Raw genomic sequence first — 27,082 nt, 5'->3', positions numbered from 1 at the left:
TATATATTGTACATTCATATCAGTCCCCGCCCCCGAGGAGCGTAAATCTAAGGTCCCTAACTCACATTCATACATACACATACTAGGGCCAATTTAGACAGGAGCCAATTAACCTCCCAGCATGTCTTTGGAGTGTGGGAGGAAACAAGAGTACCTGGAGGAAACCCACGCAGGCACAGGGATTTATATTATTATTATTTATGTTATTATTATTTTATTATTATTATTCATAATTTAATATATTTTTTTTTTAGTGGTAGGGTTAATTATTATTTATTTGATTTAATTTAGTATTATTGTAATGTATTTTTGTATTTATTTTACATTTATTTATTCACATAGTATTTTTTTTTTTTTCATTTGAGCAGAAAAACACAAAAACGCACGAATACGCAAAAAAAAAACGCAAACCGCATGTTTCCATTCATTTCTATGGAAATAAAGACGCTGAAAAAATGCACAGATCTGCCCGATTCGGGCAACAAAAAAAACTCCAGGACTTGTCTGAGCTTCAGGCGATGTGAACCATCTCCATGGAGAATAATTGATTTTTTTTTTTTTTTTCTCCTCAAGTTTGAAGTTACAAATGGCTGAGATATGAACGGGGCCTTGTGGTAGGACCGTGTCACTTCCTCCGTGGCTGATTCCTGGTGGCTCTGCTCATGTGCAGAAGACGCCTGTAGAGATCCGTGTATTCCGGTCACTGGAAGTCTTTGTAACATATTTTATTTCTGCCCCAATAACAAGTGGAGAGCGCGGCTCTGCTGGATAATCGCATCATACACTCAGTGGTCAGGAAAAGGAGAGCGCCGTCCCGGGCTGATCCGCCGCAGCTGGTGGGAGCTGTCTGTACCAGTGCTAGAGACGCTACAAGAGTTCTGCGGCATCACATCCGAGCCTTCCAAACCCGCGCCATTTCCACATATCATCATTGCAACATTGTCTTTCTTGTTGGTGGTTGGAAATAATTGTATCGTTTTTAATCTCTAGTTACATTGTATGAGTTTAGTGCTCGTATGCTATAGTGCGGATTTTTGTGTCATTCTGTGTATAAGGCCCCACCCACATATCAGGTACCAGGAACATGCGTGTCCACTCTGTGTAAGGCCCCACCCACATATCAGGTACCAGGAACACGCGTGTCCACTCTGTGTAAGGCCCCGCCCACATATCAGGTGCCAGGAACGCGCACGCCCGCTCTGTGTATAAGCCCTGCCCACATATCAGGTACCAGAAACACGCGTGTCCACTCTGTGTAAGGCCCCGCCCACATATCAGGTGCCAGGAACGCGCACACCTGCTCTGTGTATAAGGCCCCATTCACATACAGTGAAGGAAATGTGTATTTGCTCCCCGGCTGATGCCGAATGTTCGCCCCTCACACAGAAATGATCGGTCTAACAATGGAATGTTCGCCCCTCACACGGAAATGATCGGTCTAACAATGGAATGTTCGTCCCTCACACAGAAATGATCGGTCTAACAATGGAATGTTCGGTGTAACACTGAGAGACAGAATACAACAACAAATTCAGCAGAAATGCATCTAACAAATGATGACTGATCTGCATGTTCATGAGGGAAAGAAGGATTTGATCCCCTATCATTCAGCAGGATTTCTGGCTTCCAGGTGTCTCTCATACAGGTAACAAGCTGAGATTAGAAGCAGTCTCTTAAAGGGAGTGCTGCTAATCTCATTGTGTTACCTGTATAAAAGACACCTGTCCACAGGAGCCATCAAACCATCAGATTCCAAACTCTCCACCATGGCAAAGACCAAAGAGCTGTCCAAGGAGGTCAGGGACAAGATGGTAGACCTACACAAGGCTGGACTGGGCTACCAAACTATGGCCAAGCAGCTTGGTGAGAAGGTGACAACAGTTGGTGCAATCATTCACAAATGGAAGAAACACAAAACAAGTGTCAGTCTCCCTAGGTCTGGTGCACCATGCAAGATCTCACCTCGTGGAGTGTCAATGATCATGAGAACAGTGAGGAATCATCCCAGAACTACGCGTGAGGATCTTGTCAATGATCTCCAGGCAGCTGGGACCACCGTCACCAAGAAAACAATTGGTAACACACTACGCCGACAAGGACTGAAATCCTGCAGTGCCCGCAAGGTCCCTCTGCTCAAGAAAGCACATGTCCAGGCCCGTCTGAAGTCTGCCACTGAACATCTGAATGATGCAGAGGAGGACTGGTGGAAAGTGTTGTGGTCAGATGAGACCAAAATCCAGCTCTTTGGCATCAACTCAACTCGCCGTGTTTGGAGGAGGAGGAATGCTGCCTATGACCCCAAGAACACCATCCCAACTGTGAAACATGGTGGTGGAAACATTCTGCTTTGGGGGTGTTTTTCTGCTAAGGGGACAGGACAACTGCACCGCATCAAAGGGACAATGGACGGGGCAATGTACCGTCAAATCTTGGGCGAGAACCTTCTTCCCTCAGCCAGGGCATTGAAAATGGGTGGTGGATGGGTGTTCCAGCATGACAATGACCCAAAACACACGGCCAAGGCAACAAAGGAGCGGCTCAAGAAGAAGCACATTAAGGTCCTGGAGTGGCCTAGCCGGTCTCCAGACCTTAATCCGAATACTTATTTCCCTCATGAACATCCAGCCACCTCCTGTACAATGCCTACAGCTCTCAAACATCAACTGTATTATGCCCGCAGTCCCTAGCCATCTCCTGTCCCATGCTTGCAGTCCTTAACAATCCCCTGTACCATGACTGCAGTCTCTAACCATCTCTTAAACCATTCCTGCAGTCCACGAACATCTCCTTTACCATTCCTGCAGTCCCCAACCATCTCCTGTACCATGCCTGCGATTTACAACCATCTCAATTTTCATGCCTACAGTTCCCAAACATCTCCTCTACTATGCCCGCAGTCCTTAACATTCTCCTGTACTATGCCTGCAATCCCCAACCATCTCCTGTACCATGCCTGCAGTCTCCAACCATCTCCTGTACCATGCCTGCAGTCTCCAACCATCTCCTGTATCATGTCTGCAATCCCCAACCATCTCCTGTACCATGCCTGTAGCCCCCAACCATCTCCTGTACCATGCCTGCAGTCTCCAACCATCTCTTGTACCATGCCTGCAGCCCCCAACCATCTCCTGTACCATACCTGCAGTCCCCAACCATCTCCTGTACCATTCCTGCAGTCCCCAACCATCTCCTGTACCATACCTGCAGTCCCCAACCATCTCCTGTACCATACCTGCAGTCCCCAACCATCTCCTGTACCATGCCTGCAGCCCCCAACCATCTCCTGTACCATGCCTGCAGCCCCCAACCATCTCCTTTACCATACCTGCAGTCCCCAACCATCTCCTGTACCATTCCTGCAGTCCCCAACCATCTCCTGTACCATACCTGCGGTCCCCAACCATCTCCTGTACCATACCTGCTTTCCCCAACCATCTCTTGTACCATGCCTGTAGCCCCCAACCATCTCCTATACCATGCCTGCAGTCCCCAACCATCTCCTGTACCATGCCTGTAGCCCCCAACCATCTCCTGTATCATGCCTGCAGCCCCCAACCATCTCCTGTACCATGCCTGTAGTCTCCATCCATCTCCTGTACCATGCCTGTAGTCTCCATCCATCTTCTGTACCATGCCTGTAGCCCCCAACCATCTCCTGTACCATGCCTGCAGCCCCCAACCATCTCCTGTACCATGCCTGTAGCCCCCAACCATCTTCTGTACCATGCCTGTAGCCCCCAACCATCTCCTGTACCATGCCTGCAGCCCCCAACCATCTTCTGTACCATGCCTGCAGTCTTTTCAGCAGTATGTGTGAACAATGATGTGGAATAATAAAATATCACAGTATCGGTTGTTCATGTCAGTTTTGTATTTGTTCTTTATGTTTTCACCAGATTGAGAAGCAACTGTTTGAGGAGACAGTGAAGACTCTGAATATGTACTACATAGAAGCGGAGAAGATCGGAGGCAGCTCTTATCTAGAGGGATGCCTGGCTTGTGCTACAGCGTATTTCATCTTCCTGTGCATGGAGACACACTATGAGAAGGTAAACTGGATTATGTCTTCATTGTTGAAGAGATCCGGTCATTGCACTTATGTAGGACGAGTCCTCCGGAAGGACAACCCTCCACCCGCCGTTCTATTCCTCTCTGCTTCAATCCCCTTGTTAGCTCTGTGTTGGGCCTGTGATGGTATTAATATCCTCTTTCCCTCCCTCATCTACACAACATCCTGGGACCAGACAGTGGGGGGGGGGGGGGGTTGGTGTATTAGCAAGGTGAAGTTTTGGGAAGAGTTAGCACCCCTGTCTAGCTTTAATTGCTTAGGTAAGCCACAAAGATTGCCAAATGATTGTCTCGGAGTGAAATGTCTTCTACTGATATTACAGATGACAATACAAAAAAATGAAAGACAACCAACATGTTTCAGGGGCTCAAAAAATCCCCCTTCATCAGGGCTTAAACAATGTAGCAACCGTATCTATAGGACTCCAAATAAAAGCTCCTGGATAGAAGGTTGGGGGCTGACCAGATAAGTCCACCCAATGCTGCTTCCTGTGATGAGGTGACAACGATGCTGCACTGCTCCCAAATTCAGAGCAGTGTTGTCACCCTGTGCAGGCTGTGCATGCTTGTACTACACTGGGAGGAGATGTTGCAGGGTTCCTGGCTATTGGCATTGTCATTGCTAAATGACACGCCTGTAACTTGTCAACCAGCACTTGGGCACACCTATGCTGCCCAACTGCAGGCTTGGTACATGAGATGGTTGGGGATTGCAGACGTGGTACAGGAGATGGTTGGGGACTGCAGGAATGGTACAGGAGATGGTTGGGGGCTGCAGGCATGGTACAGGAGATGGTTGGGGACTTCAGGCATGGTACAGGAGATGGTTGGGGACTGCAGGTATGGTACAGGAGATGGTTGGGGACTGCAGGCATGGTACAGGAGATGGTTGGGGACTTCAGGCATGGTACAGGAGATGGTTGGGGACTGCAGGAATGGTACAGGAGATGGTTGGGGGCTGCAGGCATGGTACAGGAGATGGTTGGGGACTTCAGGCATGGTACAGGAGATGGTTGGGGACTGCAGGTATGGTACAGGAGATGGTTGGGGACTGCAGGCATGGTACAGGAGATGGTTGGGGACTTCAGGCATGGTACAGGAGATGGTTGGGGACTGCAGGAATGGTACAGGAGATGGTTGGGGACTGCAGGCATGGTACAGGAGATGGTTGGGGACTTCAGGCATGGTACAGGAGATGGTTGGGGACTGCAGGCATGGTACAGGAGATGGTAGGGGACTGCAGGCATGGTATAAGAGATGGTTGGGGACTCCAGGTATGGTACGGGAGATGGTTGGGGACTGCAGGCATGGTACGGGAGATGGTTGGGGACTGCAGGCATGGTACGGGAGATGGTTGGGGACTGCAGGCATGGTACAGGAGATGGTTGGGGACTGCAGGAATGGTACGGGAGATGGTTGGGGACTGCAGGCATGGTATAAGAGATGGTTGGGGACTCCAGGCATGGTACAGGAGATGGTTGGGGACTGCAGGCATGGTACAGGAGATAATTAGGGACTGCACGCATAGTACAGGAGATGGTTGGGGGGCTGCAGGCATGGTACAGGAGATGGTTGGGGACTGCAGGCATGGTACAGGAGATGGTTGGGGGCTACAGGCATGGTACAGGAGATGGTTGGGGGCTGCAGGCATGGTTCAGGAGATGGTTGGGGACTGCAGACCTGGTACGGGAGATGGTTGGGGACTGCAGGCATGGTACGGGAGATGGTTGGGGACTGCAGGCATGGTACGGGAGATGGTTGGGGACTGCAAGCATGGTACAGGAGATGGTTGGGGACTGCAAGCATGGTACAGGAGATGGTTGGGGACTGCGGGCGTGGTACAAGAGATGGTTTGGGACTGCAGGTATGGTACAGGAGATGGTTGCAGACTGCAGGCATGGCACAGGAGATGGTCGGGGACTGCAGGCATGGTGTAAGAGATGGTTGGGGACTGTAGACATGGTACAGGAGATGGTTGGGAACTGCGGGCATGGTACAGGAGATGGTTGGGGAGCTGCAGTCATGGTACAAGAGATGGTTGGAGACTGCAGAAAAGGTACTGAAGGTGGTTGGGGACTGCAGGCATAGTACAGGAGATGGTTGGGAATTGCAGAAATAGTAAAGGGGTTACTGAAATCCTCCCACCATGAGCTGCAGTGTCTGTGAGGGGGAGCGTGTGAAACACGAAGGAGGATTTAGCTCAGTCATAAGGCTTGTACATCACATAGGAAGTGGATTTCAGACTTGTTTTGCTTGGTATACAGAAGCCTTTAGATGTCTCTTAGTTGTCCATCTTTAAAGGGTAAGTACACCTCTAGTAAACGTATCGCTAAATTCTGCCGTCCTTTTTATTATAATAAGAATGTAAAGTCGGATGAACAATGTCCTGATGAATCAATGATGGTCTCATGTGTGGTCCATATTGATGCCCGAGAGCAGGAACAGTCCTTAGCCTGGGGTGGGACTTTCCACTTTGCCCCCGTGTGTCCCACAGGGAGTATTGGTGGGAATTCTGCTTACATCATGTTACCAAAGGGCAAGAAAGGATTTGAATTTCGCAGAGCCGCCGAGTCTCAGCGCCACGCTACAGCTTTGAACTCGGTCCATCATGGACAAAGCTAAACTGTGGAGAGCGGGATGGAGTCGCACGTCAGGGCCGGCATTTCACATTATTATCCGGCTATTTCTTGGTGAGCAGATTTAATCCTTCCTTCAAACGCTTGGGAAAGGTTGTCTCAACACGCCGGCACTCGGCAAGCTCAGCTAATTGCACGGTCTCTTTATATCACACCGTCCATCTGGGCATCGGGCCAAAGCAAACTCAACCTTTGTAAGCTGGAAATTAATTTCCCAGCAGATTCTGTTCCCACTTCAACCCGAGCTGATACTGAGAGAGGATACATGATGTAGTAGGGAGGGATCCGGAGCTTTTCTATAGATACGTACCTCCAGCCGATGGAACCTTCTAGTAAAATACATTGGCTGGTGGAGCCTTTTATTAGAGTCACATGAATCGAGACGGTCAGCTGTACCCAATCACATCACTCCTTTTATTCTTGCCTTCAGTGATAACCTGCTAATTCCAAGCTTCCTCGAGTCCCCATCTACAGTGCAGGAAATACGTATTTGCTCCCCGGCTGATGTTGAATGTTCGCCCCTCACACAGAAATGATCGGTCTAACAATGGAATGTTCGCCCCTCACACAGAAATGATCGGTCTAACAATGGAATGTTCGGTGTAACACTGAGAGACAGAATACAACAACAAATTCAGCAGAAATGCGTCTAACAAATGATGACTGATCTGCATGTTCATGAGGGAAAGAAGGATTGGATCCTCTTCACAAAACATGACTTAGTACTTGGTGGCCAATCCCTTGTTGGCAATCACAGAGGTCAGACGTTTCCTGGAGTTGGCCCCCAGGTTCGCACACATCTCAGGAGGGATTTTGGCCCACTCCTCTTGGCAGATCCTCTCCAAGTCATTAAGGTTTGGTGGCTGACGTTCGGCAACTCGAACTTTCAGCTCCCTCCACAGATTTTCAATCGGATGAAGGTCTGGAGACTGGCTAGGCCACTCCAGGACCTTAATGTGCTTCTTCTTGAGCCGCTCCTTTGTTGCCTTGGCCGTGTGTTTTGGGTCATCGTCATGCTGGAACACCCATCCACCACCCATTTTCAATGCCCTGGCCGAGGGAAGAAGGTTCTCACCCAAATTTGATGGTACATTGCCCCGTCCATCGTCCCTTTGATGCGGTGCAGTTGTCCTGTCCCCTTAGCAGAAAAACACCCCCAAAGCAGAATGTTTCCACCACCATGTTTCACAGTTGGGATGGTGTTCTTGGAGTCATAGGCAGCATTCCTCCTCCTCCAAACACGGCGAGTTGAGTTGATGCCAAAGAGCTGGATTTTGGTCTCATCTGACCACAACACTTCCCACCAGTCCTCCTCGGCATCATTCAGATGTTCAGTGGCAGACTTCAGACGGGCCTGGACATGTGCTTTCTTGAGCAGAGGGACCTTGCGGCACTGCAGGATTTCAATCCTTGTCGGCATAGGCAACACAAAAAATGCCCCCCCCCCCCCAAGAGAGAGACTTGCCATCACAGCTCTCCGAAATGAAACCATTTTTAGATGTCTTCATTCCCACCGACAGCCCTCTGCTCCATCAGTGCTGCCTATATCACTCACCCGACTCCCTTCCCGGAGTCTCAACGCCACTCCCTCGGCTCCCCTCACTCCGCTCTGCTCTTCCACCTGCTGCCCAGCCCTGGTGTCCCTTGCAGCCTCCTCAGACACACCGCCACCCGCTCCTGGTCACCGCACAGGAACCGGTGGCTGAAGGCTCAGGGCGTGCAGTACAACCAGTGTCCCTTCTTCCAGGGGGCCGCGCCACCCCCCTGAAAGATGCTGCCCAAGGCAAACGCCTCTTTTGCCTCGCAGTAAATTCGCCCCTGGGTAAAGATTGAAGGCTTTTGGCACCCAGAAGTGTCAGATGCCAAAAGATTCTGCTGGAGGCTGTAGCTCTTCAGAAGAGCTGGTTATTATTGACCTCTCCCAACTTAAATGGGTGGTCATATGACCGCTGTGATTGGCTGTTCCAGTGGTCACATGGTCAGGGGCTGGTCCTGTCAGCTACTGATTGTTAGTGGGGAACGAGAGTTGTCCTTGACAGCTTGGGGGTGGGAACACCCAGTGATGCATATGTGCAGGGCATGGGCATTAAAGCCCACCTATTTGCCACCTCATTACATGCGATATGTGGGCAGTAACAGGTTAAAGGCTAAGTACACCTTTAAGAAAAAAAAAAATAAAAGCAAAATGTGCAAATATATATATATAATTTTTTTTTCCACTGGATCCTGCAAAGCATTGCACTCACAATCAGTGGCTGGCTGGTGCAATGCCAGGCTCCTGCAGCCTCTTCCTCCAGCTCGCTGTCTGTAGCTCTGTATTGGCTGCCGGAATCCTCAATGGACTCTGAGTGTGCTGAACATCGCCCTTGTGATTGATAACTGCAAGTCCGTCTGTGTCCATTTGGGGCCATGCACCCATGCTGATGTCACATCGGGAGCAGCGGCCATGCCCGTGCGGCCGCTGCATCCCAATTGACAGCAATGGGACTGCCTGCATGGAGCACCTGTGCATTCCCATGCAGCCCCTACATGGGGAATGGATTCCTACACCTCGTGTGAACAAGGCCTTAGATGACAGGTGTCAAACCGCGGCCCTCCAGCTGCGGAGAAACTACAAGTCCCATCATGCCTCTGCCTTTGGGAGTCATGCTGTTAACTGTCAGCCCTGCAACACCTCATGGGATTTAATAAAAGAGATTTTAGTGAGCGCTACCAAAAGAGCAAAAAGGTGTATATATATATATATATATATGTAAATACATATATACACACATACATACACACATAAATGTATATGTATACAAATAGATAAGCAGCTGATACACCGAAAGGTAACCAAAAGAAAACCTCCAATAATATATATGTTCAAATAAGTTGGTGCAGCGCTAAACAGTAATACATATTAATAAACATATTGCCATGCAATTTCAAATGAATGTGGATAGGTGATATCACCTTAAGGTGATTAATCGTGATGTATAGTTCAAAATAATAATCGTGTGGATCAATCAGAGATCACAGTTCCAAAGTGTGTGGACGTCCTGATCCGGGAGTGACAACAAGTGCAAGTCACACGAATGGGTAAAAAACGCACTCACCAGATGTGCGTTTAAAAATGCACAATATCATATCCTGCGTCATCAGGTTACGGTTTCTCTGGTAATATAGTACTCAGAATTGGATCTGTCATCAAAATTTTCCAGTTATTATTAATAATACTGGCTATCTTTTTATATTGTGTGGAATAATTAGTTATGAAAGGGCATATCCGCTTTTGTTTTTGTGTGGAAATGGTGTTCAACATCAAATCTCTGTCAGATTTCCCTATGATGTCAATGGTATGGTTCAGGGTAGATTCATCATACCCTTTCTCAACAAACTTCTCTTTGATGATTACTGCTTGCTTATAGTATGCATCTACTTTGGTACAGTTGCGTTTGATTCTGGAAAACTGCCCCTTTGGAATATTGCGTAACCAAACGGGGTGATGGCAGCTGTCCGTTGAAATGTAACCATTTCTATCAGTTGGTTTGAAGTAAGTTTCCGTCTCTATTTTACCATTGTGATTCATTAATACTAAATCTAGGAAATTGACACTGACCCGACTGTATTCAAACGTAAGCGTAATGTTTAAAGAATTAAAATTCAAAGTGGTGAAAAAGTTTAATAATGCTTGTTCTTCACCGTTCCAAATGAGGAGGATGTCATCTATATATCTACGATAAAAAGAGAGTTCCGGCCACTCTCTTGCATAGATGACATCCTCCTCCCACCTGGCCATAAAGAGGTTTGCCAGGCTGGGGGCAAACAGCAACTGGACATCTAACCACAGCATACCCTGAATACATGGTCAGTAACTCTTTGGAACTTTTTGAAAGTTTGTTTTTTACCATTTGCACCTATTATCCTTGAATAAAAGGTACCTTAAGCAATATCACACTATGTAGTCTCTCATTGGGCACTCTGTGTGAGTGTCATCATTCACAGTGCCCTTTTGGAGGATAGATGACCCTGATGGTGATACCTGGTAGCGGTTTCTGGTGACCTTTTCTGTGGAGCTGGGATAGTGATTCGTATGGCAACCTGACCCGAGATCTGATGACCTTTCTATAACCTGATGACGCAGGATATGATATTGTGCATTTTTAAACGCACATCTGGTGAGTGCGTTTTTTACCCATTCGTGTGACTTGCACTTGTTGTCACTCCCGGATCAGGACGTCCACACACTTTGGAACTGTGATCTCTGATTGATCCACACGATTATTATTTTGAACTATACATCACGATTAATCACCTCATGGGATTTGTAGTTCGGCGAGGGCTGCAGTTTGACACCCCTGCTTCTCCAGTCTCTTTCATTTGTTCTTTGGTTTTCTTTCTTTTTTTTTTTTTCTTTCTTTTTTTTGTGCTTCTTTTTTGTCGTTTTCCTCCTTCCTCTTCACACTTTTTATGATGGTTTCCTTTCTTGTATTCTCTGATTCCTTTCTATTATCTTGTTTTCATATTCGCTGAGTTTATAAATTAGTATTTCGGGTTGTAGGCGTAGATTAGGTTATCCGTACCATTCTTCTTATTCAATAGTTTTTGTTGTAGAGTTTTGTGCAAATATATGGATACGAAGAAATGGATACAAAAGACAAAACTCTACCTTGACGGTACATCTGTGCAGGCGTGGCATTGCTGCCGAATATTACGTATTCTTTCTCTTTAAAGAACTCTACTTTTTCTTCTTCATTGATGAATAACGTGCCCCCCCAGAACGTATCAGCCCCTCCACCCCACCTTCTATTACAAGTTCTCTCCCGTCCCAATGTGCCCCCCCCAGTACATATCAGCCCCTCCACCCCACTTTCTATTACAAGTCCTCTACCGTCCCAACGTGCCCCCCCAGTACATATCAGCCCCTCCACCCCACCTTCTATTACAAGTCCTCTCCCATCCCAACGTGCCCCCCCAGTACATATCAGCCCCTCCACCCCACCTTCTATTACAAGTCCTCTCCTATCCCAACGTGCCCCCCAGTACATATCAGCCCCTCCACCCTACCTTCTATTACAAGTCCTCTCCCATCCCAACGTGCCCCCCCAGTACATATCAGCCCCTCCACCCCACCTTCTATTACAAGTCCTCTCCTATCCCAACGTGCCCCCCAGTACATATCAGCCCCTCCACCCCACTTTCTATTACAAGTCCTCTCCCATCCCAGTGTGCCCCCCAGTACATATCAGCCCCTCCACCCCACCTTCTATTATAGTCCTCTCCCGTCCCAGTGTGCCCCCCCAGTACATATCAGCCCCTCCACCCCACCTTCTATTACAAGTCCTCTCCCGTCCCAACGTGCCCCCCAGTACATATCAGCCCCTCCACCCCACCTTCTATTATAGTCCTCTCCCGTCCCAACGTGCCCCCCAGTATATATCAGCCCCTCCACCCCACCTTCTATTATAGTCCTCTCCCGCCCCAACGTGCCCCCCAGTACATATCAGCCCCACCACCCCACCTTCTATTACAAGTCCTCTCTTGTCCCAACGTGCCCCCCAGTACATATCAGCCCCTCCACCCCACCTTCTATTACAAGTCCTCTGCTGTCCCAACGTGCCCCCCAGTACATATCAGCCCCTCCACCCCACCTTCTATTATAGTCCTCTCCTGTCCCAACGTGCCCCCCAGTACATATCAGCCCCTCCACCCCAACTTCTATTACAAGTCCTCTGCTGTCCCAACGTGCCCCCCAGTACATATCAGCCCCACCACCCCACCTTCCTCACTGATCATTCTATAAGGCCTGGTTCACACCAATGCGGTTTTTATATTACTTTTTTGCATTTTTACAGTCCATTTAACATGGTTTATTATGGGACACGATCAGCTCTGCTTTTTTAAGCTGTTGCATTTTTTGGAAAGGTTCGGGAACTTTTTTTTAAGCCCAGCAACAAGTTGGCCTAAAAAAAAAAAGGAAGAAAACGCAAAGGGCGCCTCAAACAGCGCTGCAAAATGGACAAACCGCAAACTTCATTGTTGTGATCCAGGCCTAGCTCATAGGGCGGTTGGGTGTCCTCCTAACCTCTACGAAGCCCATACCTTTCCATCCATCCTCAAAACCCTTCTAAACCTTTTGTTTGTTGTCTCCATTTTGAATTGTAAAACCTCTTCTGTTCTTAGACCTTTTTGTATCCATATTTGTGTGTTTTTTCCTTTAATTGGCTCAGTGTGTGTCCTTCAAGTGTGTAAGTCTCAACATTGAGCTGCACAAAGCCCCCTAGAATGGCCCAGAATAGCCCCTTATGGTGTAAAGTTCTCGAGAGTCTGGTCCGGTTCCCAGATCCTGGAGACAAAAGCGAGGAGCCGGTAAGAAGGTGGATTCCTCTCCAGGAACTTCCCGGCGGTCTGTTTTGCTGATAAATGTTACATAGAATCTGAACAATGGTTGGAAGTGCTCTCCAGCCAATAAGTGGACTCAATGGGTGGCTGCTGGTCCACACAATAGAGGCACCATTTTCAGGCAGGCATACAAGTGTGCTAACCAGGACTTCCTTCAGCAGATAGAACATCTTCCAAACGTGTATTTTTCATGTTGTGTCTAGTTCAGGGTTTCTTATCAAGGGTTTCATTGAACTCTAGGGTTCCTCCAGAGGTTGCTAGGGGTTCCTGTCTCTCAGAAAAGTTCCCACCAACATCATTGATCTTTTTAGTTATCTATAAGGGGGGTAATTCTTCCTACTGACCAGAAGTGTAAGCAGCATTCTTCCCAGTGACCACAACACTCATGTATCGTGAGTTGTATATATGGTTGTCACTCTTGTGATGCATAGCCCCCTCTGCACTGCATAGCCGGTATTCACTAAAGTGTTAAAGGTAACCTGGAAACACTTGGGTTGGCTCCACCAGGGCCGGGGTTGCTACTAACAGAATATACCTATCTTTTCATGACGCAAGACCTGCAAGAGTTTAAATATATTTTTATGGCAATGGACACCCAAGTTACCTACTACATCTACGAGGTGGTCATAAGGTTTTGAGAGTTTTATAACACGCCAGCAAATGGCAGCACAAGGCTACACGCACAGTCAAGGGGAGCACCGACCTTCATAAGTCAATGTGCCAAAAGACATCGCCCTGTGTACATCAGGAGCTGTGTAATTGGTGTGGTTCTGACCACACCAATAGACATCGCCCTGTGTACATCAGGAGCTACTAGTGCCATTCTGACCACACCAATAGACATTGTCCTGTGTACATCAGGAGCTACTAGTGCCATTCTGACCACACCAATAGACATTGTCCTGTGTACATCAGGAGCTACTAGTGCCATTCTGACCACACCAATAGACATTGTCCTGTGTACATCGGGAGCTGTGCAACTGGTGCCTTTCTGACTACTCCAATAGACATCTCCCTGTGTACATCGGGAGCTGTGCAACTGGTGCTATTCTGACCACGCCAATAGACATAGCCCTGTGTACATCGGGAGCTGTGTAACTGGTGCTATTCCGATCACGCCAATAGACATTGCCCTGTGTACATCGGGAGCTGTGTAACTGGTGTGGTTCTGACTACGCCAATAGACTTTGTCCTGTGTGTACATCAGGAGCTACTGGTGCCATTCTGACTACTCCAATAGACATCTCCCTGTGTACATCGGGAGCTGTGTAACTGGTGCCATTCTGACCACACCAATAGACATTGCCCTGTGTACATTGGGAGCTGTGTAACTGGTGCCATTCTGACCACACCAATAGACATTGCCCTGTGTACATTGGGAGCTGTGTAACTGGTGCTATTCTGACCACACCAATAGACATCTCCCTGTGTACATCGGGAGCTGTGCAACTGGTGCTATTCTGACCATGTGCGCTACCATGTCTGCCATTTCATCATGGACAGCAAGTTAGAACAAAGAGCAAATGTGAAATTCTCAAACACACAAGTTTCACCACCGGTAATGATCCTCAACATGAAGGATGGATCATCCACGGCATGCTGATGGAGTTCTTGGCAGACTTTGACATGGTGTTCTTTCTGTTTCTGGGTCACAAGCCTGGGGACGAACTTGACAGCAACATGGTGAATGTTCAAATCACATGTGAGGATTGCCTGGACTGTCCCATATGACACACCGACAATGGCAGCAATGCAGTGGATTGTTCTCTGACCATCATCATGCACAAGTTGCCGAATGGTTTCCACATTTTTGGGGGTTGAGCTCGTTGAAGGTCTTCCTGATCTCTAGTTGTCTTCCAGCGATGTTCTGCTCTTGAAGTGCACGTGCCGCTCAAAACACCTCAAATTACTCGTTTCAGCATCGCCATAAACTTGCTGAATCGTGTCAGATGTCTCTGTGGCAGATTTACCCGGTTTCATGTAGAATTTCACGTTTGCTCTTTGTTCCAACTTGCTGTCCATGATGAAATAGCAGACGTGGTAACACACGTGGTCAGAATAGCACCAGTTGCACAGCTCCCAATGTACACAGGACGATGTCTTTTGGCACACTGACTTATGAAGGTTGGTACTCTGTGTGACTTCATTCCCTTCACTGGAACTAGGGGACCAAGTCCAACCCCTGAAAAACAACCCCACACCATAATCTCCCCTCCACCAAACTTTACACTTGGCACAATGCAGTCAGACAAGTACCGTTCTCCTGGTAACCACCAAACCCAGACACGTCCATCTGATTGACAGACAGAGAAGCGTGATTGGTCCCTCCAGAGAATACATCTCCCTTGCTCTAGAGTCCAGTGGCGGCGTGCTTTACACCTCAGCATCCGACGCTTTGCATTGCACTTGGTGATGGAAGGCTTTGATGCAGCTGCTCGGCCATGGAAACCCATTCCATGAAGCTCTCTACGCACTGCTGTTGGGCTCATCTGAAGGTCACACCAAGTCTGGAGGTCTTTAGCTATTGACTCTGCAGACAGTTGGCGACTTCTGCGCACTGTGCGCTTCAGCATGCACTGACCCCGCCCTGTCATGTGACGTGGCCTACCACTTGGTGGCTGAGTGGCTGTTGTTCCCAGTGGCTTCCACTTTGTTATAATCCCACTAACAGTTGAGCATGGAATATTTAGTAGCCAGGAAATGTCACAGATGGACTTATTGCCCAGGTGGCCACCTATCACGGGACCACGCTTGGAGTCACTGAGCTCCTGAGAGCGACCCATTCTTTCACCAATGTTTGTAGAAGCAGTCTGCATGCCTAGGGGCTTGATTGTATACACCTGTGTCCATGGAGCAGCACAGTGGCTAAATGGTTAGCACTTCCGCCTGGCAGTACTCGGGTCGTCGGTTCGAATCCCAGCCATGGCACCACCTGCCTGGAGTTTGCATGTTCTCCCTGTGCCTGCGTGGGTTTCCCCCAGGGACTCAGGTTTCCTCCCACACTCCAAAGACATGCTGGTAGGTTCAATGGATCCTTTATAAATTGGCCCAAATATGTGTATGTATGATTGTGAGTTAGGGACCTTAGATTGTGCGCCCCTTGAGGGTTAGGGACTGATGTGAATGTTCAATATATATGTGTGAAGGGCTGCGTAAATTGACGGCGCTATATAAATACTTGAAAAATGAAGAATTGTTTGAAGATTTTGCTTTCCTTTGAATGACTTCATGAATATTTGGTTGTAGTCGCACTGTTTCTGAGAACTGCTGTACATCTGTGTTGCATGGAGTCCCCCAACTTCTGGCCCCTGTGATCAGGTATTCCAGCCCAGGATGATTGGACCACATTCCACAGTTCTTCTCTATTTCTTGGTTTTGCCTCAGAAACGGCATTTTTGATGTCACCCCACAAGTTTTCTATTGGATTAAGATCCGGGGATTGGGCTGGCCACTCCATAACGTCCATCTTGTTGGTCTGGAACCAAGATGTTGCACGTTTACTGGTGTGTTTGGGGTCGTTGTCTTGTTGGAACACCCATTTCAAGGGCATTTCCTCTTCAGCATAAGGCAGCATGACCTCTTCAAGTATTCTGATGGATTCAAACTGATCCATGATCCCTGGTATGCGATAAATAGGCCCAACACCGTAGTATGAGAAACATCCCCATATCATGATGCTTGCACCACCATGCTTCACAGTCTTCACAGTGTACTGTGGCTTGAATTCAGTGTTTGGGGGTCGTCTGACAAACTGTCTCCGCCCACTAGACCCAAAAAGAACAATCTTACTTTCATCAGTCCACAAAATGTTGCGCCATTTCTCTTTAGGCCGGTCAATGTGCTCTTTGGCAGATTGTAACCTCTTCAGCACGTCTTTTCTCCAACAGTGGGACTTTGCGGGGACTTCTTGCAGATAGCTTGGCTTCACATCGGCGTCTTCTAATTGTAACAGTCCTCACAGGGAACGCCACACCTTCTTTCATCTTCCTGGAGCTGATTGTTGGCTGAGTCCTCACAGGGAACGTCACACCTTCTTTCATCTTCCTGGAGCTGATTGTTGGCTGAGTCCGCCCCATTTTGGCTATTCTTCTATCCATTCCAATGGTAGTTTTTCGCTTTCTTCCACGTCTTTCAGGTTTTGGTTGCCATTTTAAAGCATTTGCCATCATTTTAGCTGAGCAGCCGATCATTTTCTGCACTTCTTTATATGTTTTCCCCTCCAATCAACTTTTTAATCAAGGTACGCTGTTCTTCTGAACAATGTCTGGAACGACCCATTTTCCTCAGAATTTCAGAGAGAAATGCACTGTAACCAGCATGTACAACATTTGCTGCCTTCCTTCCTTAAATAAGGGCAATAATTGCCACCTGTTTATCAAAGAATGAATGACCTCACTAATAGAACTCCACACGGCTATTATTGTGAACACGCCCCTTTCAATGAGGGATTCAATGACACAGAATCAGCAGCATGCATGTCATGACTGTTGGGTCTGTTGGATTTCTATGACTCTACTACACCTGCTAGGAAATTATTTGCCATGTAGAAATATCATTTCCACCAAAACCAGTGATTGATCCGGTTAGTGATGTCTGACTGCTAGTATTTTCAACACAACTGTCTATATTAGAATCCATTAATCACATGTAATCTCTATATTGTATATATTTAGTATGATTATTATTGGTACGGCATTGACTGGTATTAATATTCCCAGAACTTCCGGCTGGCCGCCCGGATCTTCCACGGTTCCCCCCGATAATTCAGAATTTCAGCGTATTCCTATTCTCATCCAGCCTCTATTTCTGTGTTGAAGGTTTTGAAGAAAATCTCAAAATACATCCAAGAGCAAAATGAGAAGATCTACGCTCCCCGAGGTCTCCTAATCACTGATCCCGTAGAACGAGGAATGCGTGTCGTATCCTTTTTGTAACAATTTTTTTTTTTTTTTGCATCGGGTCGGGTAAGTGTTCGTTGTTTTACAGTTGCAAGAAAAAGTATGTGAACCCCTTGGGATTCCGTGGAGTTTTGCATGAATTGGGCATAAAATGTGCTCTGAACGTCATCTAAGTCACAACAATAGAAGAACACAGTCTGCTGAACATAATACTACACAAACATTAGATGTTGCCATGGTTTAATTGCACATAACAGGTAAACATTCACAGTGCAGGGAGGAAAAAGTATGTGAACCTTTGGACTTAATAACTGGTTGACCCTCCTTTGGCAGCAATAACCTCAACCAAACGTTTCCTGTAGTTGCAGATCAGACCTGCACAACGATCTGGAGTCATTTTTACAGGACGACCTAGGGAGAGTAGCAACAGTGCTAAACTTTCTCCATTTGTAGACAGTCTGTCTTACCATGGACACATGAACATCAAGGCTTTTGGAGATACCTTTGTAACCCTTTCCAGCTTCATGCAAGTCAACAATTCTTGATGGTAGGTCTTCTGAGAGCTCTTTTCTGCGAGGCATGGTTCACATCAGCCAGTGCTTCTTGAAACCAGTAAACCCAAAACAGGTGTCAGCAACACATCCAATATCATCACACTGATTGGAGTCAAGGTTGGCTCACTCCTGGCTCCAATTAGCTCAGGGAGAAGTCATTAAGCTAGGGCCTCACATACTTTTTCCTCCCTGCACTGTGAATGTTTACATGTTATGTGCAATTAAACCATGGCAACATCTAATGTTTGTGTAGTATTATGTTCAGCAGACTGTGTTCTTCTATTGTTGTGACTTAGATGGACTTAGATGACGTTCAGAGCACATTTTATGCCCAATTCATGCAAAACTCCACGTAATCCCAAGGGGTTCACACACTTTTTCTTGCAACTGTACACTTTCTACTGGCTGCTATCCTGATTGGTTCTAATGTCAAAAGGTGCTTTAGTATCTTAGTGTGTTACCTGCATTAAGGTAAAAAAACCTTCCACAGGTTGTCCCCCCCCCCCCCCCAAATACTTACCCTGTAGTCCTGAATTGATCCAGCGCTGTGCCCATCTGCAGCAGCGCTCTCTCTCCCCTCTCACGGGCTCAGAGACAGTAGATGGCTCCTGCTGCTGTCAATCAAATCCCATGGGGAGAAAACAGGGGGTGGGACTGAGCCACTCTGTGTGTGTCTATGGGTGCACACAGCCCAGCTTGGGAGCAAGCCAGCAGGTGCGCCCCCTATAGGAAGCGGATTCCTATGGTGGCGCACAGGGAAGAGGAGTAGCCAAGATTGTCAGTGCGGGACCCCAGAAGAACCCCAGAACCAATAGTATTGCACAGAGCAGGTAAGTATGACAGTTTGCTATTTTAGTTAAGAAAAAACTTTATAAATGCTTTAATGATGCAGCTGTAATACTGCATGTCACGCGAACCGAGAGCGCAGGGAGAGAGCACACGGAGACAGATTGCACGGAACCCGACGTGCCGGTGTTTATTGGGGTACAGACAATAGATCCGTTAGTCTACAGATCCACACCAGACACAGCAACACAGTAACGTTCTTTGGAAGGCAATATGGAACAACAGGGAGCTGGTAGTTCACAGTGTTCAGTAAGACAGGGGCGTGGCAGTTTCGTGGGACTTCGGGTTCCTGGGGAGAATTGGGCTCAGTCTTTTGGGCAGCACGGGGTTAGTCCACTTACTGGATGCGGGGAGCTGGACACGGAGGGTTGCAGTCCACACAGGCAACACAGCAGAGGGCAGTTCAGGCAGGCGATGGGTAAGTCCGGGCACACAGCAGAGGGCAGACTGGCAGGCGATGGGTAAGTCCGGGCACACAGCAGAGGGCAGACTGGCAGGCGATGGGTAAGTCCGGGAACACAGCAGAGGGCAGACTGGCAAGCGATGGGTAAGTCCGGGTGCACAGCAGAGGGCAGTTCAGGCAGGCAATGGGTAAGTCCGGGCGCACAGCAGAGGGCAGTTCAGGCAGGCAATGGGTAAGTCCGGGCGCACAGCAGAGGGCAGACTGGTAGGCAATGGGTAAGTCCGGGCACACAGCAGAGGGCAGACTGGCAAGCGATGGGTAACTCCGGGTGCACAGCAGAGGGCAGACTGGCAAGCGATGGGTAAGTCCGGGTGCACAGCAGAGGGCAGTTCAGGCAGGCAATGGGTAAGTCCGGGCACACAGCAGAGGGCAGACTGGCAAGCGATGGTTAAGTCCGGGTGCACAGCAGAGGGCAGACTGGCAAGCGATGGGTAAGTCCGGGTGCACAGCAGAGGGCAGTTCAGGCAGGCAATGGGTAAGTCCGGGCGCTCAGCAGAGGGCAGTTCAGGCAGGCAATGGGTAAGTCCGGGCGCACAGCAGAGGGCAGACTGGCAGGCAATGGGTAAGTCCGGGCGCACAGCAGAGGGCAGTTCAGGCAGGCGATGGGTAAGTCGGGGCACACAGGAGAGGGCAGGCTGGCAGGCAATGGGTAAGTCCGGGCACACAGCAGAGGGCAGACTGGCAGGCAATGGGTAAGTCCGGGCGCACAGCAGAGGGCAGTTTAGGCAGGTGATGGGTAAGTCCGGGCGCACAGCAGAGGGCAGTTTAGGCAGGCGATGGGTAAGTCCGGGCGCACAGCAGAGGGCAGTTTAGGCAGGCGATGGGTAAGTCCGGGCGCACAGCAGAGGGCAGTTCAGGCAGGCGATGGGTAACTCCGGGCACACAGCAGAGGGCAGACTGAGAGGCAATGGTTATGTCCGGGCGCACAGCAGAGGGCAGCTCAGGCAGGCAATGGGTAAGTCTGGGCGCACAGCAGAGGGCAGACTGGCAGGCGATGGGTAAGTCCAGGCACACAGCAGAGGGCAGTTCAGGCAGGCAATGGGTAAGTCTGGGCGCACAGCAGAGGGCAGTTCAGGCAGGCAATGGGTAAGTCTGGGCGCACAGCAGCGGGGCAGACTGGCAGGCAATGGTTAAGTCCGGGCGCACAGCACAGGGCAGTTCAGGCAGGCAGCAAGCCTGGAGGATGGGGGGGGAGAACCAGCTCCGTGACACTGCACAAATGCAATATGGGTGGCCATTAAATCATAAAAACTTAAAAAAAAATCATTACATTTTCCAGGAAATCCCAACTTTTAGTTGTCAACAATACGCCATGATAGTAATTCTGTACAATGCCCAGTACGCGGAGTTCGAACCATGTATGGCCTGCATAAGTCAAAATTCCTATTTTTTTTGCTGTCTTGCAGACCACTCTGGTTATTTTCCGCCATTGTCCATTCCGAATGGATACCAAATGTTGCATTGATACCTTTCCATTGTGTCCCTACTAATGAGGACCCCTGTTGCTGTATTCATTCTTGGAGAACGTAGGTAAGTATTGCTGTGTGTGTATAAAATCCAGAGGCCCTGGGTGGAGGTAGGAGTGACCAATCACACAAGTGTCTTCCTTGATCCCTTCTATTAAAGATCGAGATCTCCATCTATGAAGACCGATGCAGTAGCGGCAGCAGCAGCAGTGGGAGCTCCAGCAGCACCAGCAGCGCCGGCGGCGGCGGAGTAGCCAGTCGTGCCCGATGACTGGCAGAGAGTCCCTGCGGGGACCTGTACTGCCGAGACGATGGCCTTTCTGAAATTCGAAGACTGCGATATCAGAGCACCAGGTTCTAACTGTAGATAGGACTCCTTGTAGCCGGACACGACGTGGAGCATCTGTAACGGAACCGGACCCCAACTGCACTAGGGTATTTCCGTTAGATTCCCTGTCTGAACACAGATCCATGGCCACCACTGCTGACCATACAAGACGAGACAGCACCAGGCTTGTATTAAAACAGGAAATAGACTGCTTTATTTTAACAGACACAAGATATATACACAGGGCGGGGCAATACATTTAGTAACAAGAGACACATCCTAACAGACAGTCCCATCAGGGGGAAGGGCTGCCGGAAACACCCCCCACCAAGCCAATACACATAAACACATACATCCCATAATAGTTTGCTCCCAAGCAAGACACAATAGAACAATGGGACTTCGTGGCAGTAAACAATGAACAACCCCCCCACCCCACCTATACCTGTCTACACAATATCAGGACATTCCACCCTGTACCCCTAACAGGCACAGGGTGACTTACACATAATATGGATATGGGGAGCTGAGAAAGGGGTCTCCCCACCTCTCCAAAGGGGGCTGTGTTCCATGGGCCCCCACACCCAAAGTCACTCCCGTCACAACTTCACAAGGTTTCCATCGACTTCCTTGACAAGAACCTGAACGAATCGAGCAAAACGAACAGACGCACCTTTTAATGAAGGCTTCCACCGTTCCACCCGCCATGGAACGTGCAATCACATAGGTTTATATATTCTAGTTTCTATTTATTTTTCACATAAAGCAATTCTAGGTGCTGCGTATGAAATGACGCATCATCTCCAAACGTTACTTTGTAGCTGTAACTGGGATACATATCAATCTTCTGCCTGATCTAAGGAACGTATCGTGGAAAATGAAATCTATTTTAGGAAATATATATATATATATCACTGAGATTAAAAACCATTTGGATGATACCTGCATGTTTCCACAATGGAATCTGTAACCACAGACTAATTACTAGATGTTTCCTGTATTTATAACAAAAAAAAAATAATAATTCAACCTATTAGGAATGCTTCCATTGACGGAGATTTCTGAACAACTCAAGTTGGAGAAAACTCTCAAGTTCAACTTCCTGACCCGAAACCTCATCTTATTCTGTTGCCTTAATTTGAATAAATGTGTAGACGATTGTACACATCTCATTGGAAGACAATGACTTGGAGCAGAACCCTTTTACCATTGGACGTTGGTGTAATAATGGAGATTAATGAGGTATTTTCCATTGTGCGGAGAATTGTTCATGGGTGATCATGTAGTAATGTTTTGGGGGGGGGGTTCCTGCATTCTTCCTTCCCATGACTTGTACATTTGTATCTCTGGTGGTTTTACATAACGGTGTGATCTCCGGATGCCATTGAAAACCTAAAACTGAACTACGGGTAAAGGAAAAGCCCACCATTGCAATGATTCTGCACCCCCATTCCATTGGGTTACCTGCTCGTTTGTGTCTAGGGGGACGGGGCAAAGCAGGTTTACTTTGGGGGTGCAGCCCTACGGCAAGGGCTTGGGCTTTAATGGCTGTGTATTATCTAGTAGGAGTCACATTCAGTTGGACCTGTTGTGTAATGTTGACCTTTTGTAGCTTTCCCCAACCACCTCTTTAGTTCGAATCAGGGTCAGGAACATAGCCCAGCATTTATATCCACAGAGGTGGCACGCCTTCCTGTGGAAAGGCAAATGTTATTGTCCAAGGACCGGATTGGAGGTGTGAAAATGGTGGAACCACTATGCTATACTTACATAGTTCCAGCCTTGGAGGTCAAGAAGGCTTCATCTATGTAATACTTTGATTTACTTGGCTGAAGGTGCGTATTGTTATCAAAAAGCCACTTTAGATGTCACGGTCAGGAGTCAGGCTCGGAGTCCAAAAGCTTTAATAGTAGAGGGGCTCCCACCGATCAGCAGGACAAGTATACAAGCAGGTCACCCTGGCGGAGCTCACCCGAAGGTGCAGGGTCTAAGTACTAAACACCAGAGCTCCTGATGGTGGAGATGGGTTTTGCTGCGTGTTAGTACCAGGTCATGGTCCTCAGGGTCGCCCGACCAGGAGGTGAGCAAACCCAGGTACAGTAGAAAATATAACGGGTTGGGATCACGCAGAAGCGTAGTCAGTAAACAAGTCAAAGGACGGTAACAAGTAGTCACAGGTTGGGATCAAGCGGAAGCGTAGTCAGTAAACGAGCCAAAGGACTGTAACAAGTAGTCACAGGTTGGGATCAAGCAGAAGCGTAGTCAGTAAACGAGCCAAAGGTCGGTTACAAGTAGTCGCAGGTTGGGATCAGGCAAAAGCATAGTCAGTAAACAAGCCAAAGGTCAGTAACAAGTAGTCGCAGGTTGGGATCAGGCGGAAGCGTAGTCAGTAAACGAGCCAAAGGAAGGTAACAAGTAGTCACAGGTTGGGATCAAGCGGAAGCGTAGTCTGTAAACGAGCCAAAGGATGGTAACAAGTAGTCGCAGTTTGGGATCAAGCGGAAGCGTAGTCAGTAAACGAGCCAAAGGAAGGTAACAAGTAGTCGCAGGTTGGGATCAGGCGGAAGCGTAGTCAGTAAACGAGCCAAAGGAAGGTAACAAGTAGTCGCAGGTTGGGATCAAGCGGAAGCGTCGTCAGTAAACGAGCCAAAGGAAGGTAACAAGTAGTCACAGGTTGGGATCAAGCGGAAGCGTAGTCAGTAAACGAGCCAAAGGAAGGTAACAAGTAGTCGCAGGTTGGGATCAGGCGGAAGCGTAGTCTGTAAACGAGCCAAAGGAAGGTAACAAGTAGTCACAGGTTGGGATCAAGCGGAAGCGTAGTCAGTAAACGAGCCAAAGGTCAGTACCATGTAGTCGCAGGTTGAGATCAAGGGGAAGCTTAGTCAGTAAACAAGCCACAGGACGGTAACAAGTAGTCGCAGGTTGGGATCAAGCAGAAGCGTAGTCAGTAAACGAGCCAAAGGTCGGTAACAAGTAGTCACAGGTTGGGATCAAGCAGAAGCGTCATCAGTAAACGAGCCAAAGGAAGGTAACAAGTAGTCACAGGTTGGGATCAAGGGGAAGCGTAGTCAGTAAACGAGCCAAAGGAAGGTAACAAGTAGTCGCAGGTTGGGATCAAGCAGAAGCGTAGTTAAGGAAGAAGCAAAAAGTCGGTAAAGAAGAGTATCAAAGATGAAGACGGCAGCAGGAGAGACAAAAGTGAGATATTGGCTGGAGAGAGCATAATAATCTGGAAAACAGGAACTGCAGAGACGTGGCTTAGGTAGGAAGTTCATGGGAGGAGTAAAGAGTTCAAAGATGACCAAAAACAAGGTACAAGGCAAGATTGGCTAAAGCAGGGGTCTCCAAACTTTCTAAAGACAGGGCCAGTTTTTTTACCTTCAGACTTTACAGGGGCCAGACTCTGGCAAGTGGGAGTGAAAAACGACCTGGTATCAGTGGGAGTAAATAATGCCCCGTTGTTGACATCATTAGTGTTTGTGGAAGGAATAGTGTCCAATCATTGGTGCCAGTGGGAGGAATAGTGCCCCATCATTGGTGTCAGTGGGAGGAATGGTGTCCCACCATTGGTGTCAGTGGGAGGAATAGTGCCCCACCATTGGTGTCAGTGGGAGGAATAATGCCCCACCATTGGTGTCAGTGGGAGAAATGGTGTCCCACCATTGGTGTCAGTGGGAGGAATGGTGCCCCACCATTGGTGTCAGTGGGAGGAATGGTGCCCCACCATTGGTGTCAGTGGGAGGAATGGTGCCCCACCATTGGTGTCAGTGGGAGGAATGGTGCCCCACCATTGGTGTCAGTGGGAGGAATGGTGCCCCACCATTGGTGTCAGTGGGAGGAATGGTGTCCCATCATTGGTGTCAGTGGGAGGAATGGTGCCCCACCATTGGTGTCAGTGGGAGGAATGGTGCTCCACCATTGGTGTCAGTGGGAGGAATGGTGCCCCGGCACTTGTCAGTTGTGGATAAAATAGTGCCTCAAGGGCCGGATAGAGGCAAGCAAAGGGCTACATCTAGCCCCAGGGCCACAATTTGGAGACCACTGGTCTAAAAGGTCAGAAAGGAGCTATCCAGCATCTCAGGTAGTTCAATAAGGAGAATTACTGCCAGACACAGCAGAGGTCCCAGGTTCAGATCTTGGTCCTGACAGTAGAGATGGTAAATTGCCATTATATGTGGAAGACAGAGGGTATCGAAGGCCTCCACCCCTATCTAGTGATGGTTGCTCCTGTTTGACATAGATGGCCTTTTTCACAGAAGCTGAGCCTCCTTCCAGAACTTGAACCTCAGGAGGTTGTCTTTTCTCCATAAGGAGTATGAAAAGTCTTGACCTGTAGAATTTGTCCTCCTATGTTTGGCTGTTTACTTGCTAAGAAGTTGCATCATCTCCCCAGTGTCCAGGTCTTTGTGTTGCTCAGTACCTTGCACTCTAGATACCAAGTTCCATGTGTGCACCACCAGCCATCTACATCAAAGGACTAACGCCGGTGAAGCTTTCCTTCAGGATGGGATAATAAAACAACAACTAGCTTTCACACCTCCCAACCTTGGACAATAACTTCTGTCCTTCCATGTTGACTGAATGAAGGTGTCAGTGTTTTCTGTGGGGTTGTGAATGTTGGGGGAGTCTCCTGACGTGGGTTGGATCCAAAGAAGTGGCTTGGACGATCTACAAAATGTCTTCAACATTACCGAACAAGACCAGGTACATGTGACCTACGCCCTCCCCCATGACCTGGATGAAGGAGAACCTTCACAGACTTGTAGATAAGACCCTCGCCGTTACACAAATCCGGGTACAAAAACGCATTGGAATATGGCAGAACTTGGCAGGAAGACCAAAGGCCGCGACCTTATGGGCCACCTGCTTTCGACTAACCTATTGTGTTACAGATGATTAACAGATAACCTGCAAAAAGAAAGCGAAATATTTACCTCTTGGTTGGTGGTTAGTAAAATTCTTCCATCAGTTCCAGAGATATAGGTGCTGCTGCTCTCCGACCCTTCCGGGTGTGTCCAATATCAGCAGGGCCTGAGGCACTTCAGGAGCATAAGGATTTAAAACAGATCTTTCCAAACAAAGGGCCAGTTTATTGTCCTTCAGGCTTTAGTGGGGCTGGACTGTGGCCAGTGAGAGAAGAAAATGCACTAAATTTGGTGGTCAGTGGGAGCAAAAACAAAAAGCATAGCACCTGTGGTCAATAAGAGGAATAATGACCCGTCATTGGTGTCAGTGGGAGGAATAGTTCCCCATCATTGGTGTCAGTGGGAGGAATAGTGTCCCATCATTGGTGTCAGTGGGAGGAATAGTGCCCCATCATTGGTGTCAGTGGGAGGAATAGTGCCCCATCATTGGTGTCAGTGGGAAGAATAGTGTCCCATCATTGGTGTCAGTGGGAGGAATAGTGTCCCATCATTGGTGTCAGTGGGAGGAATAGTT

General features: G+C 48.3%; 1 protein-coding gene across 2 annotated transcripts in view; it reads left to right on the top strand.

Moving 5' to 3' along the window:
* LOC149450481 (golgin subfamily A member 7B-like) overlaps nt 1-22,584 on the top strand; it is a 61,149-nt gene extending 38,565 nt beyond the window's left edge. For both annotated transcript variants that reach the window (XM_089691926.1, XM_089691927.1), the window contains 3 exons: nt 3,897-4,049; nt 17,906-18,007; nt 21,476-22,584. In XM_089691926.1, the coding sequence (XP_089548052.1) occupies nt 3,897-4,049; nt 17,906-18,007; nt 21,476-21,586 (366 nt within the window). In that variant the 3' untranslated portion in view covers nt 21,587-22,584. The remainder of the gene's footprint in view (nt 1-3,896; nt 4,050-17,905; nt 18,008-21,475) is intronic.
* The last annotated feature ends 4,498 nt before the right edge of the window (nt 22,585-27,082 follow it).

The sequence above is a fragment of the Staurois parvus genome, unplaced genomic scaffold (genome assembly GCF_062004578.1).
Source record: "Staurois parvus isolate SC_StPar_1 unplaced genomic scaffold, SC_StPar_1.0 ptg000574l, whole genome shotgun sequence".
Taxonomy (NCBI): Eukaryota; Metazoa; Chordata; class Amphibia; order Anura; family Ranidae; genus Staurois; species Staurois parvus.
Note: the sequence above shows the minus strand (reverse complement) of the source record. Positions and strands in the feature narration are given on the sequence as shown.